This window comes from Pseudophryne corroboree, chromosome 3 (assembly GCF_028390025.1).
Source record: "Pseudophryne corroboree isolate aPseCor3 chromosome 3, aPseCor3.hap2, whole genome shotgun sequence".
NCBI lineage: Eukaryota > Metazoa > Chordata > Amphibia > Anura > Myobatrachidae > Pseudophryne > Pseudophryne corroboree.
The window spans coordinates 88,237,770-88,254,376 of NC_086446.1; the positions used below are offsets into that span (position 1 = coordinate 88,237,770).

General features: G+C 47.4%; 1 protein-coding gene across 7 annotated transcripts in view; it reads right to left on the minus strand.

Moving 5' to 3' along the window:
- Positions 1-811: 811 nt before the first annotated feature.
- Positions 812-16,607, minus strand: part of LOC135057044 (gastrula zinc finger protein XlCGF26.1-like) — a 353,457-nt gene continuing 337,661 nt past the window's right edge. For 6 of the 7 annotated variants that reach the window (XM_063962905.1, XM_063962904.1, XM_063962903.1 and 3 more), the window contains one exon: positions 812-2,614. In XM_063962905.1, coding sequence (XP_063818975.1) covers positions 1,128-2,614 — 1,487 coding nt within the window. In that variant the 3' untranslated portion in view covers positions 812-1,127. The remainder of the gene's footprint in view (positions 2,615-16,607) is intronic. The other variant, XM_063962906.1, reaches the window with a different exon arrangement.

Here is a 16,607-nt window from a genome sequence, read left to right on the forward strand (position 1 = left end):
ACTGTAATCATGAAAATAAACTGCTCATGTCACTGTAATCATGAAAATAAACTGCTCATGTCACTGTAATCATGAAAATAAACTGCTCATGTCACTGTAATCATGAAAATAAACCACAACAGAAATACGACTAGAACATTAGCAAACATGAGTAAGACACATTCAGCCAATCAGGTGTGTCCGCCGGCTGACTTGCACCAAGAGTATGCTGTTAAAATACTGCCCGTCTGGGTCCCGGCCTCTTCAATTCCGACGCCGGGGTCCCCGACAGGGGTACTATACCGCCGCTGGAATACCGGGCGAAGTAGTGATTCTCCCTCTGTGGGTGTCCACGACATCCATAGAGGGAGAATAGAACCTGTGGTGAGCGCAGCAAGCCCGCAAGGGGCTTTGTTGCGCTCGTCCACCCTGCCGGCATTCTGGTGCTCGGGATGCTGAGGTCGGTATACTGACATTCGACATCCGGTGCGCTGGGATCCCGTACCCAGGGTTGAGGAACTGCAAGTAATCAGCCCTCAAATAGCTGCATTTTTTACTGGACTCTGGCCACATCTGCAGGATCCCTGCCCCCATAGCGTGAGGAGATGCATGCACAAATGCGACTCAGCTACCCCTATGTGTAAAGCATGTGCAATCAGAAAAAGATCAAAATGCATTTAAGCCCAACTCTACATGTGCCCCTATATCATCAACCCATTGTAGTGACTATATATTGCTTAGGAATCTATGTACTAAATTGTGGTCTGCTATTACTGTGATACCAATATCTAATAGAATAAATGAAAATGCTAAACATTCAACACCTGAGCAATGTTTTTCAGTCATATTTTTATAACTCATATTACATGTATGTCTTTCTGTGAATGGTAATAACATTATCACACGTTATTATACTAGGTGACTGTGGACTAGATTTATTAAACAGCTGCTTTTGCTGATTCTCTGCAGATTTCACCACAAAATTTCAAAATGCAATAAATATAACTTCACAACCATCTGTGTATTACATTTACAGTAATATAAGTAAATGTAATAAAAGCAAATATTGCCCAATAACTCAGTGATATCAAAATACATTAATGTATGTGCATAGTAAATGTATTCAGGTCTGCTTTTATTATTTACATTCATATAATGTGAACTTTCTGGTGTTTAAGAAAATTTGATTTATCTGTAAAACATTTCCCACACTCAGAGCATGTAAATGGTTTCTCACCTGTGTGAAGTTTCTGATGTCTAAGAAGATCTGATTTCCGTGTAAAACATTTCCCACACTCCAAGCATGGAAATGGTTTCTCACCTGTGTGACTTCTCTCATGTTCAACAAGATGAGATTTCTGTACAAAACGTTTCCCGCACTCTGAGCATGGAAATGGCTTCTCATCTGTGTGAGATCTCTGATGTACAACAAGATGGGATTTCTGCGTAAAACATTTCCCACACTCAGAGCATGGAAATAGGTGCTCACCTGTGTGACTTCTCTGATGTACAACAAGATGGGATTTCTGTGTAAAACATTTCCCACACTCAGAGCATGGAAATAGGTGCTCACCTGTGTGACTTCTCTTATGTGTAGAAAGATAGGATTTCTCTCTAAAGCATTTCCCACACTCAGAACATGGAAATGGTTTCTCACCTGTGTGTATCCTTTGATGTACCACAAGAGATGACTTATGCGTAAAACATTTCCCACAGTCAGAACATGAAAATGGTTTCTCACCTGTGTGAAGTCTACTATGGTTAAGAAAACTGGATTTGTTTGTAAAACATTTCCTACACTCAGAGCATGTAAATATTTTTTCACCTGTGTGTGTCCTCTGATGTTTAACAAGATATGATTTCTGTATAAAGCTTTTCCCACACTCAGAGCATGAAAATTGTTTCTCACCTGTGTGAAGTCTCCGGTGTCTAAGAAGATCTGAGGTGTTTGTAAACCATTTTCCACACTCAGAGCATGGAAATGGTTTCTCACCTGTGTGATGTCTCTTATGTACAACAAGATGTGAGTTCTGTATAAAACATTTCCCACACTCAGAGCATGAAAATGGTTTCATACCTGTGTGACTTATCTCATGTCTAGCAAGATATGATTTATATATAAAACGTTTCCCACACTCAGAGCATAGAAATGGTTTATCATCTGTATGAGATCTCTGATGTACAACAAGATGTGAGTTCTGTATAAAACATTTCCCACACTCAGAGCATGAAAATGGTTTCACACCTGTGTGACTTATCTCATGTCTAGCAAGAAATGACTTATATGTAAACCGTATCCCACACTCAGAGCATGGAAATGGTTTCTCATCTGTACGAGATCGCTGATGTCTATCAAAAACTGACTGATGCATAGGACTTTTACCAAACTCAGTACTGGATGATACTGTTTCATCATTATGAGCTGTACTGTGTGTAGCAAGATCTGAATTATCAAGAGACGGTTCCCTGTGACTAGAGGGACCACATGAAATATCTGCACTGGGAAGTTCTGGATGTATTTTTAGGATAATGGAGTTTTCTTCTGGAAACTCTTGTATGTTCTTATCTTCTTTTTTAGAATCTGAAGACATAATGCGATCTTGCCCCGAGGTATTCTTGCTTGTGTGCCCATCTACTGGAATCAAATGTATGAAAATAAGCAAAATTCTTTATACTGAGGAGCAAATGTTCATAGATGTCTGAGCACTTTCCTAAACTTAACATGTCTAATGGCCCATACACACGGTGAGATTCGGGCTATGCCCGATTCTCACTATGTGACAGGGGATAGGTCGGCACATAGTCAGTATCGCAAGCACACTCATCATGTGCTTGCGATACTGACCATGTGCGATTTTGGCTAAGTGTCAATTTTGACTATCTCTTCTATAAAGATAGTCAAAATTGACTCGCCTGCAAAGTCTATCTATTCTTGCGATGCCTACCGCGCGGGGCCGCGCATCGGCATCGAATTGGGATCGCAAGGTGACTTTCACCTTGCGATCTGCACTAACTTTTCTTACGATTTTGACTATATAGTCCAGATCATAAGAAAAATTCTCACCGTGTGTACACACCATAAGAGTGAACTGAACTCATCCTCCCACCAACTGGAGTCCCTTTACCGCCCTCTATTTTATTATACATTGATAACCTAACCATCTATCCTGCAAGTCTACCGCCTTGGAGATATTAACTCTGCCCTCTCCTTCAATCCCCACATTCAGTACCTGTCCCAGGATTGCCAGCATCCAGGATCAGACCCTTTTTTACACTGGAGGCAACTAAGACCTTCATCCACTCACTGGTCATCTCTAGGCTGGACTATTGTAACCTGCTCCTACGTGGCCTCCCCAACTCCTATCTCTCCCCACTCCAATCTGTCCTCAGTGTTGCTGCATGGCTCATCTTCTCCAATCTAACTGCTTCTGCCTCCTCTCTCCTACAGGCCCTACACTGGCTCCTCATCCTCTTCAGAACCCAATTCACTTCAAACTCCTCACACTCACCAATAAAGCCCTACATCTCCAACTGCATCTCCCTCCAAATTCCCATCCAACTTGCTCTGCCAATGACTGGCTCCTCTCCTCCCAACTAATTACTTCCTCTCACTCAAGCCTTCAAGAGCTCAGCAAGCACTGCTTTGATGGGTATTACTCTTTCTATCACGGGGACACTGGAAAGATTTGCATATGTGGAGCTGGAGTAGCCTGGGCACCAAATAGTTAAAAGTTTGAAGCAACAGCACAGGCTCCTCCTCCGCTATACCCCACCCCTCCTCCAGCAGCCAGTTTCATTTTGGTGCCCAACAAAGCTATACACGTTGATTTAGCAGCCTTGGCAGCTTATGTTTTACGTTTTCTTACTTTATTTTAGTTTATTTTTTTTATTTTCACTTGGCCAGCTGCAGAGGCCGCACTCACGCCAGCTGCTTCATCAGTACACTGCTCCAGAGGCTGGCACACTGGCAACAGTGACACCAGCCAGTCCCGGAGCACACAGCGTGAGCGTAGCTTCAGCCGGAGCAACAAGGGGTAGCATGTAAAAGGCGCCCTGCACTACGGAGAGTCGGGAGCACAGCAGCGGTTCCCCTTCGGCGGGGGCGGCCACCGGAGATGACGACGCAGTGGGGACCCTGCATTCTTCGCTTACCCGCTTGGCCACCAAGGACGTAATTGCAAAGGGATGCCATTCATAACAGCAGCAAGTTTTCAGGAGTCAGCCATTGGGGGTTGCCATTTACCGTTTCTCTCCTCCCCCACCATTTTGGCATGCTTCCTTTCCACAGGGCAGCTTGCAAAAGAGTCCACGCGCTCTCCCCAGTCAGGTGGCCATTTTAATTTACTGGCCTTTCTGTTATTACAAACCTGAGGGACTCATGTATGGTGTCTGACTGCAATAACAATAAACAACTACTGCATGTGACCACAGGTTCATTTCTTATGCCTGACAGGACTTGCAGCTGTCTGGGGATTTTCCAATTGGTACCTTATCTATATCTGATATCCAGCTCGTTACTGCAGATGCTGGACCCTGTATTTCCTCTGTATGCATAGAACCACAGGCTACAGTCAGGGTATGGACTCACCCTCCTAGGGACGGTGGGATTATTAACAAATTTCTAAGGTACATTTTTTACAGGGATCAGCCGGGGGTTGTGCCCTCTGAATTGCTAATGGAAGTGCAGAATTCCTTCACAGGGCAGGTCCGTATTACACATTATCAGAAGGAGTTATTTCATTTCCATTCCTGTCTTCAGCCCTCCTACTAAAGAAGCCAGATGGGAATCTCCATGAGCAGGAGATAGCTCAGATGTTATGTGCCTGACCCACCAGTGTGTTATATCTATACAATACATTACACAATTAACTAAAGCTGCTCCTCTCCTCCTTCCTAATGTGGCCTTTCTGATGAAGGTGACAGATAAGAGTCTATGAGTCAGACTCGGTGCAGTGCTCTCCTCAGCCCAAAAGATGATCTCTGGTAAACTTTGGGAGGCCATCTTCTCCAGCGGCCTGTGCTCCTGCAGATAGGTTTTGTGGCGTAAACTAGGATACGTCTATACTTAACCTACCTGTGCATAGTGCTAGGTAAATTCATAAATATTATACTAGCAGTCATGCTACATATGTATTTAGACTTAGTTTCTATGGTCCGCTCAATGAGGACCATACGCTTATTCGAGGAATATCATAAGGATCAATTTTCAGGGGGACCCTTTGTTCACTCCGTAGTCTGGAAATCCATCAGTTTGAGGTGTGGGTTCCTGTTCTCAGGTCTTCTACTGGTTTCCCAGTGTCCTTCCTGTGCCAGACTCATACTACGGGGAGCAGACCATTATCTATAGAGTAAATTCACTGCCTTAGGTGCCATGCCCACTTTGCATTGTCCAGGGTCATATCTTATTGCTTGTACTTTTTGCCTACATGTTACATTATATTCATTTTACTTCTTTGGGTTCCATAGGGTTCGACAGGGGAACATTGGGGGTTGTAGGTGATGGGTTCAGGCCCTGGGCACCAAACAGTTAAGCTTTTCAGATTTTGCAGGATGCCTCGGTCCTCCTCCTTAGAACCCCTCCTCCATTCTCAGGCAGGTCAGTTTTTAGTTGGTGCCAGCAGGAAACTGGATGCACCTTTTCACAGGGGGATGCTATTTTGCAGCTCCAAACTTTCTTACATTTTTTTTTATTTTACAGTATTGAGCCCATCAGCGCTGAAAGTCTAAGGTACTTCAACGCTGCAATCTCCATAACTCCCTGCTGGCACTGAAACTCCCGCACGGCCCCAGCCAAGACTGGTACTTGCAGCGGGGAACCACACAGCGCGACCTGAGCTGCTCACTATTTCGTGACCCCTGCACTGCGTAGCCAGTAACGGGGAGCAGGTAAGAGGGTCCCTATCTACCGGGACTTGCACTGAAATTGCTGTCCGCTGCGCATCCCGGGAGATGGACAGTGGTGCTGGCGTGGACACTGACACCGCTCAGGGACTCCACTAGACCACTAAGGCATTGAGGCACAGGTTACAGTGCGCTGAACTGAATTTACAAGGGTCTTCTCAGTACCTGTAGCCCTCCAATAGGGGAGGGAGTACTCAACCTGTAGCCCTTCCCCCAGCTTTGGACGCCAGTCCACCGTGGCCTTCACGCCTTAACACACCCTCCTCTACTCAGAGACTTGGCAGTAATCTCAGTGCAAGCAAACCAGTCTCCGTGAACGCTGGGTTCAAACTCCCTGCAAAAACGTCTCCAAGGAGCCAGGTTATTCCATAATTTATATCCAACCTGCTACAAAAAAAGCTGAGTAGTTGATAAAAGTGCTCATTGTAGTTGTATTATAGTAATTCTCTTCACTGTATGTAACTTGTGCTAGTTTCTGGTATCTGATTTTTCTAATTTCAGCTTTACATATATTATATCCCTGTTTTTTTTCTGTGCCCTGTGACCAGGTGCTTTCAGGGGTCTTTTCAGCACTGCTGCTGAATATGGTCACATACTATACATCTTGGTTGCCAAACCGTTGTTGTTGTTATAATACTACGTATATTGCAGTTAGGTCTAACAAGGCAAAAGGTTGCAAACAGCCAGATGTCCAAGTTTTACTGTCCTGTAGAATGTGCTCTGCAGGATTATCTGCACAGGATGTTGTACGGGATGGGCTGTGTGTAAACTGCTACGCAACTCCTGGCCAGCCAACATCTTCAGCACCTAATCAAGAGCCTCCATGGGCTTCTTTTTCTCAGGTACTGGGTACTTTAGTGGACTGACTCACTCCCCCCATGGGACCACCTATGTTAGCACCACCTAATATTGTCGCAATTACTAATCCACCTTCGGTGGATACTCTTAATAATACGGTTCAGAGCCTAGCCCAGACACCTCTGGCTTTGCAAAAAATATTGCCTGGGACTAAGCAATCCTCTCGGTCCACTACCAGGACCACAATTTCATCTCAATTCACGCCTATGTCAGACTCAAACAAGTCATCTGCTGAGGAAGGTGAGGACACAACTTCATCGATCACTGATTCCTGCGTAGAAGAGGAAACTCCCAACATAGTGGCAGCTTTTATTTATGCTATTAGGCAAATTCTCCAACTGACGGAGGAGGAACCTGAGCCTAAGAAAACTGATGTTTTTAAGCGACAAAAAATAATTAGATAAGAATATCCAAATTCAGATCATCTCATGGTAATAGGACAGGAACCCTAGAAAACTCTGGGTAAAAAGTTTCCTGTAACTAAACGATTAGCATCCCATTACCCAATCCCTGCAGAGGATTGTGCTAAGTGGGAGGTAACCCCTCTGGTGGATTTACATATCACATGTCTAGTCAAGACGTCCACTCTGCCTGTTACTACTCTTTCCTCACTGAAAAAGCCCACTGATGTTCCTGGAAAGCTGACCTTGACTCCAAGAAAACAATGGAAGTTCTTCCTTTTACCGGTGAGGTGTTATTTGGAGCTGAATTAGACAAAATTGTCGCTGCTCTGGCTGCAGCTAAGACAGCCTTTCTCCCATCCACTCCTACACCACGTGTCAGGAGTTCTAACGGAACGTTCGTCCCCAAGGCAAAGCAAAAGGACAGGCTTTTCCCAGACAACACAAAGACTAAGCCCAAGACCAAGCAACCCTGTGCTGGACAACAACCTCCAGCAAAACCTGACAAGCCCACAGCCTGAAGGGGCGGGCCTCCTCCTGGGGGAACCCAGCATGGGAGACAGACTTCACTTCGCGCATATCTGGTCTCTGACCAGTCATATGCCTGGGTGCAAGAGGTGAGCCCTCATGGGTAAGTAGTCTCATTAAGATGTCTCCCGCCACAGTTCTTTTACATGGGCCTTCCTCCAGACCCTCCAAAAGGCTCAGATTCTACAACAAGTTGTTCACTCATTCCTGCAATCAGAGGTGACAGTTCCGGTTCCTCAGTTTCAATGCGGCAAGGGCTATTATTCCTCCCTGTTTCTCATGCCCATGTCCAACGGGTCTCACCTGCCCATCCTCAATCTCAAAACAGATTTGTAAAAGTTCCCAAGTTTTGCATGGAAACTGTCCATTCCATAGTCCTTGCAGGATTCGTATCTGCATATCCCTATTGCTCCTTCACATCAACAAAACCTACGTTTTGCTATATGCAACCAACATTAGCAATTTTAGGTGCTGCCTTTTGGGCTGGCGATGGTGTCCAGAATTTTTACCAAGGTTATGGCAGTTAGGACAGCATGGCTGCGTCATCAGGGAGTCAGAATACTTCCTTATCTAGACAATTTACTGCTCATATCCACCTCACAAGAGGTCTTGCAATGACATCTATAAATTACGATAGCCTTTCTTCAACATTACGGATGGCTCATCAATTAAGAAAAAAGGCATCCCTCATGCAATCACAATGGATGTTACACCTGGGAGCTCTATTAGACTCTGCGAGTCAGCAACCCTTCCTGCCAGCAGACCAAATCTCGAGACTGCAGAGCTGAGTTCGCAAGGTGTCCATTCACTCAGCCATGCAAGTCCTCGGAATGATGGTCTCAACCTTCTTCATGGTAGATTATGCTCAGTTTCATTCTCTCCCTTTTTGAAGCATCTGATCTTGGCCAAGTGGAATGGACGGCCACATCTTATCAGATCACAAATGATAACTCCCGGTAGTTCACCTGTCTCTCACTTGGTGGCTCCAGATGATCCACCTGGACAAGGGACGGATCCCGGACTGGGTACTCCTCACCACAGATGCCAGCCTCCACAGTTGTGGCCAGTGACCGAAAAGCAATTGTTTCAGAGTACAATGGTTGAATGGCATGCTGTGGTACTGAAGGATCTTCTCTACGATAAGTATTTTTTGTTGTGTACATGTGCTATGTCTGAAATTGGGACTTTTCCCTATAGCTTCTCTATCCGGAGTCTGCTACAACTGGTAGTTAGATGCAGGTCAGTCGTTCATTTACCAGACTGAACCGTGGAGTCCTTGGATCAGCGGATCAGTATGTCCTACTGCTCGGGTTCACCATGTGCAGCCTGTGACTAGGCTGTGTTCTTAGCAATTTTAAGTTACCTAACAGCTTGCCAGGCAGCATGGCTTATACTATCCTCTACCTATGTAAGCCAATTCTGTTTTTTCTCCAACACTTCTGAACTTGGGTGATAAGTCTTCACCGTCTGTTTGGTGTGCCACTGACTAATCCCCAGGATTGCGGTGGGGACTCCTTGTGGAATGGGCTTTTACTGATTTTGGATGCGGCAATCCAGCCGCAGAGTGAGCCAGCTGAATCATGCTACAGATCCAGCGAGCAATAGTCTGCTTCGAAGCAGGAGCGCCAACCTTGTTGGCTGCATACAGAATAAACAGCGAGTCAGACTTTCTGACTCCCGCCGTTCTGGAAATATACATTTTCAAAGCCCGGACTACGTCCACCAACTTGGAATCCTCCAAGTCCCTAGTAGCCGCAGGCACCACAATAGGTTGGTTCAAATGAAACGATGATACCACCTTAGGGAGAAATTGGGGACGAGTCCTCAATTCTGCCCTGTCCATATGGAAGATCAGATAGGGGCTTTTACATGACAAAGCCGCCAATTCTGACACACGCCTAGCCGAAGCTAAGGCCAATAGCATGACCACTTTCCACGTGAGATATTTTAGCTCCACGGTCTTAAGTGGCTCAAACCAGTGGGATTTCAGGAAATCCAACACAACGTTAAGATCCCAGGGTGCCACTGGTGGCACAAAAGGAGGCTGAATATGTAGCACTCCCTTTACAAACGTCTGAACCTCAGGCAGTGAAGCCAGTTCTTTTTGAAAGAAAATGGATAGGGCCGAGATCTGAACCTTTATGGACCCTAATTTGAGGCCCATAGTCACACCTGACTGTAGGAAATGCAGAAAACGACCCAACTGGAATTCCTCTGTAGGGGCCTTCCTGGCCTCACACCAAGCAACATATTTCCGCCATATGCGGTGATAATGCTTTGCTGTCACATCCTTCCTAGCGCTTATCAGTGTAGGAATTACTTAATCCGGTATACCCTTTTCCGCTAGGATTCGGCGTTCAACCGCCATGCCGTCAAACGCAGCCGCGGTAAGTCTTGGAACAGACAGGGCCCCTGCTGCAACAGGTCCTGTCTGAGAGGCAGAGGCCATGGGTCCTCTGTGATCATCTCTTGAAGTTCTGGGTACCAAGTCCTTCTTGGCCAATCAGGAACAATGAGTATCGTTCTCACTCCTCTTTTTCTTACTATTCTCAGTACCTTGTGTATGAGAGGAAGAGGAGGAAACACATATACCGACTGGAACACCCACAGAGGGTCCCTTGACCTGGCACAATATCTTTTTAGCTTTTTGTTTAGGCGGGACGCCATCATGTCCACCTGTGGCCGTTCCCACCGATTTGCAATCTGCTCGAAGACTTCTTGATGAAGTCCCCACTCTCCCGGGTGGAGGTCGTGCCTGCTGAGGAAGTCTGCTTCCCAGTTGTCCACTCCCGGAATGAACACTGCTGACAGTGCTTGTACGTGATTCTCCGCCCAACGAAGAATCCTTGTGGCTTCCGCCATCGCCACTCTGCTTCTTGTGCCGCCCTGCCGGTTTACATGGGCGACTGCCGTGATGTTGTCTGACTGAATCAGCACTGGTTGGTCTCGAAGCAGGGGCTCCGCTTGACTCAGGGCGTTGTATATGGCCCTTAATTCCAGTATGTTTATGTGCAGACGAGTCTCCTGACTTGACCACAGCCCCTGGAAGTTTCTTCCCTGAGTGACTGCCCCCCATCCGCGGAGGCTTGCATCCGTGGTCACCAGGACCCAGTCCTGTATGCCGAACCTGCGGCCCTCGAGAAGATGAGCACTCTGCAGCCACCACAGAAGAGACACCCTGGCCCTCGGGGACAGGGCGATCAGCCGATGGATCTGAAGATGCGATCTGGACCACTTGTCCAACAGATCCCACTGAAAGATCCTGGCATGGAACCTGCCGAAAGGAATGGCTTCGTATGATGCTACCATCTTTCCCAGGACTCGCGTGCAGTGATGCACCGACACCTGCTTTGGCTTCAGGAGATCCCTGACCAGGGTCACTAACTCCTGAGCCTTCTCCTCCGGGAGAAATACCTTCTTCTGTTGTGTGTCCAGAATCATGCCCAGGAAGGGCAGACGAGTCGTAGGAATCAGCTGCGACTTTGGAATATTCAGAATCCAGCCGTGCCGTAGCAACACTTCCTGAGAGTGTGCTACGCTGATCAACAAATGCTCTCTGGACCTCGCCTTTATGAGGAGATCGTCCAAGTACGGAATAATTGTAACTCCTTGCTTCCGGAGAAGTACCATCATCTCCGCCATTACCTTGGTAAAGACTCTCGGTGCCGTGGATAGACCAAACGGCAACAACTGGAATTAGTAATGACAGTCCTGTACCACAAACCGGAGGTACTCCTGGTGAGGTGGATAAATGGGGACATGCAAGTACGCATCCTTAATGTCCAGAGATACCATAAAATCCCCCTCTTCCAGGCTGGCAATGACCGCTCTGAGCGATTCCATTTTGAACTTGAACTTTCTCATGTAAATGTTCAAGGATTTTAATTTTAGAATGGGTCTTACCGAACCGACCGGTTTCAGTACCACAACAGTGTGGAATAGTAACCCCTTCCCTGCTGAAGAAGGGGCCCCATTATTATCACTTGCTGGAGGAACAGCTTGTGAATAGCCGTCAGGACTATCTCCCTTTCCGTGGGAAAAGCTGGCAAGGCGGATTTTAGGTAACGGTGAGGGGGGGGTCACCTCGAACTCCAGCTTGTATCCCTGCGACACAATCTGTAAAGCCCAAGGATCTACCTGTGAGCGAACCCACTGATTGCTGAAGTGTCGGAGACGCGCCCCCACTGCTCCTGGCTCCGCTTGTGAAGCCCCAGTGTCATGCGGTGGACTTAGTGGAAGCCGGGGAGGACTTTTGTTCCTGGGAACTAGCTGCAAGGTGCAGCTTCTTTCCTCTACCCCTGCCTCTAGCAAGTAAGGACGCCCCTCTGACTTTCTTGCTTTTTTGAGAACGAAAGGACTGCATTTGGTAATACGGTGCTTTCTTAGGCTGTGAGGAAACCTGTGGCAAGAAAGTTGACTTTCCAGCTGTCGCTGTGGATACGAGGTCCGAGAGACCGTCCCCAAACAACTCCTCACCCTTATAAGGCAAAACCTCCATGTGTTTTTTAGAGTCGGCATCCCCTGTCCATTGCCGAGTCCATAAGACCCTCCTGGCAGAAAATAAGAATTTACTCACCGGTAATTCTATTTCTCGTAGTCCGTAGTGGATGCTGGGAACTCCGAAAGGACCATGGGGAATAGCGGGCTCCGAAGGAGGCTGGGCACTCTAGAAAGATTTATGACTACCTAGTGTGCACTGGCTCCTCCCACTATGACCCTCCTCCAAGCCTCAGTTAGGACACTGTGCCCGGACGAGCTGACATAATAAGGAAGGATTTTGAATCCCGGGTAAGACTCATACCAGCCACACTAATCACACCGTACAACTTGTGATATTACATCCAGTTTGACAGTATGAAAACAACTGAGCCTCTCAACAGATGGCTCAACAATAACCCTTTAGTTAGCAATAACTATGTACAAGTATTGCAGACAATCCGCACTTGGGATGGGCGCCCAGCATCCACTACGGACTACGAGAAATAGAATTACCGGTGAGTAAATTCTTATTTTCTCTGACGTCCTAGTGGATGCTGGGAACTCCGAAAGGACCATGGGGATTATACCAAAGCTCCCAAACGGGCGGGAGAGTGCGGATGACTCTGCAGCACCGAATGAGAGAACTCAAGGTCCTCCTCAGCCAGGGTATCAAATTTATAGAATTTAGCAAACGTGTTTGCCCCTGACCAAGTAGCTGCTCGGCAAAGTTGTAAAGCCGAGACCCCTCGGGCAGCCGCCCAAGTTGAGCCCACCTTCCTTGTGGAATGGGCATTTACAGATTTTGGCTGTGGCAGGTCTGCCACAGAATGTGCAAGCTGAATTGTACTACAAATCCAACGAGCAATAGTCTGCTTAGAAGCAGGAGCACCCAGCTTGTTGGGTGCATACAGAATAAACAGCGAGTCAGACTTTCTGACTCCAGCCGTCCTGGAAACATATATTTTCAGGGCCCTGACAACGTCAAGCAACTTGGAGTCCTCCAAGTCCTTAGTAGCCGCAGGCACCACAATAGGCTGGTTCAGGTAAAACGCTGACACCACCTTAGGGAGAAACTGGGGACGAGTCCTCAATTCTGCCCTATCCCTATGGAAAATCAGATAAGGGCTTTTACATGATAAAGCCGCCAATTCTGATACTCGCCTGGCCGAAGCCAAGGCCAATAACATGACCACTTTCGACGTGCGATATTTCAGATCCACGGTTTTTAGTGGCTCAAACCAATGTGATTTCAAGAAACTCAACACTACGTTGAGATCCCCGGGTGCCACAGGAGGCACAAACGGGGGCTGAATATGCAGCACTCTTTTTACAAATGTCTGAACTTCAGGTACTGAAGCTAATTCTTTTTGAAAGAAAATCGACAGAGCCGAGATCTGTACTTTAATGGATCCTAGTTTTAGGCCCATATTCACTCCTGCTTGCAGGAAATGCAGAAATCGACCTAGTTGAAATTCCTCTGTTGGGGCCTTTTCGGCCTCACACCATGCAACATATTTCCGCCATATGCGGTGATAATGATTTGCCGTAACAACTTTCCTGGCTTTAATAAGCGTAGGAATGACTTCCTCCGGAATGCCCTTTTCCTTCAGGATCCGGCGTTCAACCGCCATGCCGTCAAACGCAGTCGCGGTAAGTCTTGGAACAGACAGGGCCCCTGCTGTAGCAGGTCTTGTCTGAGCGGCAGAGGCCACGGGTCCTCTGAGATCATCTCTTGAAGTTCCGGGTACCACGCTCGTCTTGGCCAATCCGGAACCACGAGAATTGTTTTTACTCCTCGCTTTCTTATTATACTCAATACCTTCGGTATGAGAGGCAGAGGAGGAAACACATAAACTGACTGGTACACCCACGGTGTCACTAGAGCGTCCACAGCTATCGCCGGAGGGTCTCTTGACCTGGCGCAATAACTCTCTAGTTTTTTGTTTAGGCGGGACGCCATCATGTCCACCTGTGGCCGATCCCACTGATCTACAATCATCTGGAAGACTTCTGGATGAAGTCCCCACTCTCCCGGGTGGAGGTCGTGCCTGCTGAGGAAGTCTGCTTCCCAGTTGTCCACTCCCAGAATGAACACTGCTGACAGTGCTAGTACATGATTTTCCGCCCATCGGAGAATTCTTGTGGCTTCTGCCATTGCCATCCTGCTTCTTGTGCCGCCCTGTCGATTTACATGGGCGACAGCCGTGATGTTGTCTGACTGAATCAGCACCGGCTGGTGTAGGAGCAGGGATTTTGCTTGACTTAGGGCATTGTAAATGGCCCTTAGTTCCAGAATATTTATGTGTAAGGAAGTCTCCTGACTTGACCATAGTCCTTGGAAGTTTCTTCCCCGTGTGACTGCCCCCCAGCCTCGAAGGCTGGCATCCGTGGTTACCAGGACCCAGTCCTGTATGCCGAATCTGCGGCCCTCTAGAAGATGAGCACTCTGCAGCCACCACAGTAGAGACACCCTGGTCCTTGGAGACAGGGTTATCAAGCGATGCATCTGAAGATGCGATCCGGACCATTTGTCCAACAGGTCCCACTGAAAAATTCTGGCATGGAACCTGCCGAAGGGAATTGCTTCGTAAGAAGCCACCATCTTTCCCAGGACTCGCGTGCAGTGATGCACCGACACCTGTTTTGGTTTCAGGAGGTCTCTGACTAGAGATGACAACTCCCTGGCTTTCTACTCCGGGAGAAACACTTTTTTCTGGACTGTATCCAGAATCATACCCAGGAACAGTAGACGTGTCGTCGGAACCAGCTGTGACTTTGGGATATTCAGAATCCAGCCGTGCTGGTGCAGCACTTCCTGAGATAGTGCTACTCCCACCAACAACTGTTCCTTGGACCTCGCCTTTATCAGGAGATCGTCCAAGTACGGTATAATTAAAACTCCCTTTTTTCGAAGGAGTATCATCATTTCTGCCATAACCTTGGTAAATACCCTCGGTGCCGTGGACAGTCCAAACGGCAGCGTCTGGAATTGGTAATGGCAATCCTGTACCACAAATCTGAGGTACTCCTGGTGAGGGTGGTAAATAAGGACATGCAAGTAAGCATCCTTGATGTCCAGGGATACCATGTAATCCCCCTCGTCCAGGCTTGCAATAACCACCCTGAGCGATTCCATCTTGAACTTGAATTTTTTTATGTACGTGTTCAAGGATTTCAAATTTAAAATGGGTCTCACCGAACCGTCCGGTTTCGGCACCACAAATAGTGTGGAATAGTAACCCCGGCCTTGTTGAAGTAGGGGTACCTTGATTATCACCTGCTGGGAATACAGCTTGTGAATTGCCGTTAGCACCGCCTCCCTGTCCGAGGGAGCAATCGGCAAGGCAGATTTTAGGAACCGGTGGGGTGGAGACGCCTCGAATTCCAGCTTGTATCCCTGAGATACTATTTGAAGGATCCAGGGATCCACCTGTGAGCGAGCCCACTGATCGCTGAAATTCTTGAGGCGGCCCCCCACCGTACCTGGCTCCGCCTGTGGAGCCCCACCGTCATGCGGCGGACTTGGAAGACGAAGCGGGGGAGGACTTTTGCTCCTGGGAACCTGCTGTTTGTTGCAGCCTTTTCCCCCTACCTCTGCCTCTAGACAGAAAAGACCCGCCTTTTCCACGCTTGTTTTTCTGGGTCCGAAAGGACTGAACCTGATAAAACGGCGCCTTCTTAGGCTGTGAGGGGACATGGGGTAAAAATGCTGACTTCCCAGACGTTGCTGTGGAAACTAGGTCCGAGAGACCATCCCCAAATAATTCCTCTCCCTTATAAGGCAAAACTTCCATGTGCCTTTTAGAATCTGCATCTCCTGTCCACTGGCGAGTCCATAAGCCTCTCCCAGCAGAAATGGACAATGCACTTACTTTAGATGCCAGCCGGCAGATTTCCCTCTGTGCATCTCTCATATAGAAGACTGAGTCTTTGATATGGTCTATGGTTAGCAGAATCGTGTCTCTGTCTAGTGTGTCAATATTTTCTGACAGTTTATCTGACCACGCAGCGGCAGCACTGCACATCCATGCTGACGCAATAGCTGGTCTAAGTATAATGCCTGAGTGTGTATACACAGACTTCAGGATCGCCTCCTGCTTTCTATCAGCAGGTTCCTTGAGGGCGGCCGTATCCGGAGACGGTAGTGCCACCTTTTTAGACAAACGTGTGAGCGCTTTATCCACCCTAGGAGGTGTTTCCCAACGTGACCTATCCTCTGGCGGGAAAGGGAACGCCATTAGTACCTTCTTAGGAATTACCAATTTCTTATCAGGGAAAGCCCACGCTTCTTCACACACTTCATTTAATTCCTCTGATGGGGGAAAAACTACGGGTAGTTTTTTCTCCCCAAACATAATACCCTTTTTAGTGGTACCTGGATTTATATCAGAGATGTGTAACACCTCTTTCATTGCCTCAATCATGCAGTGAATGGCTTTAGTGGGCATCAGATTAGACTCA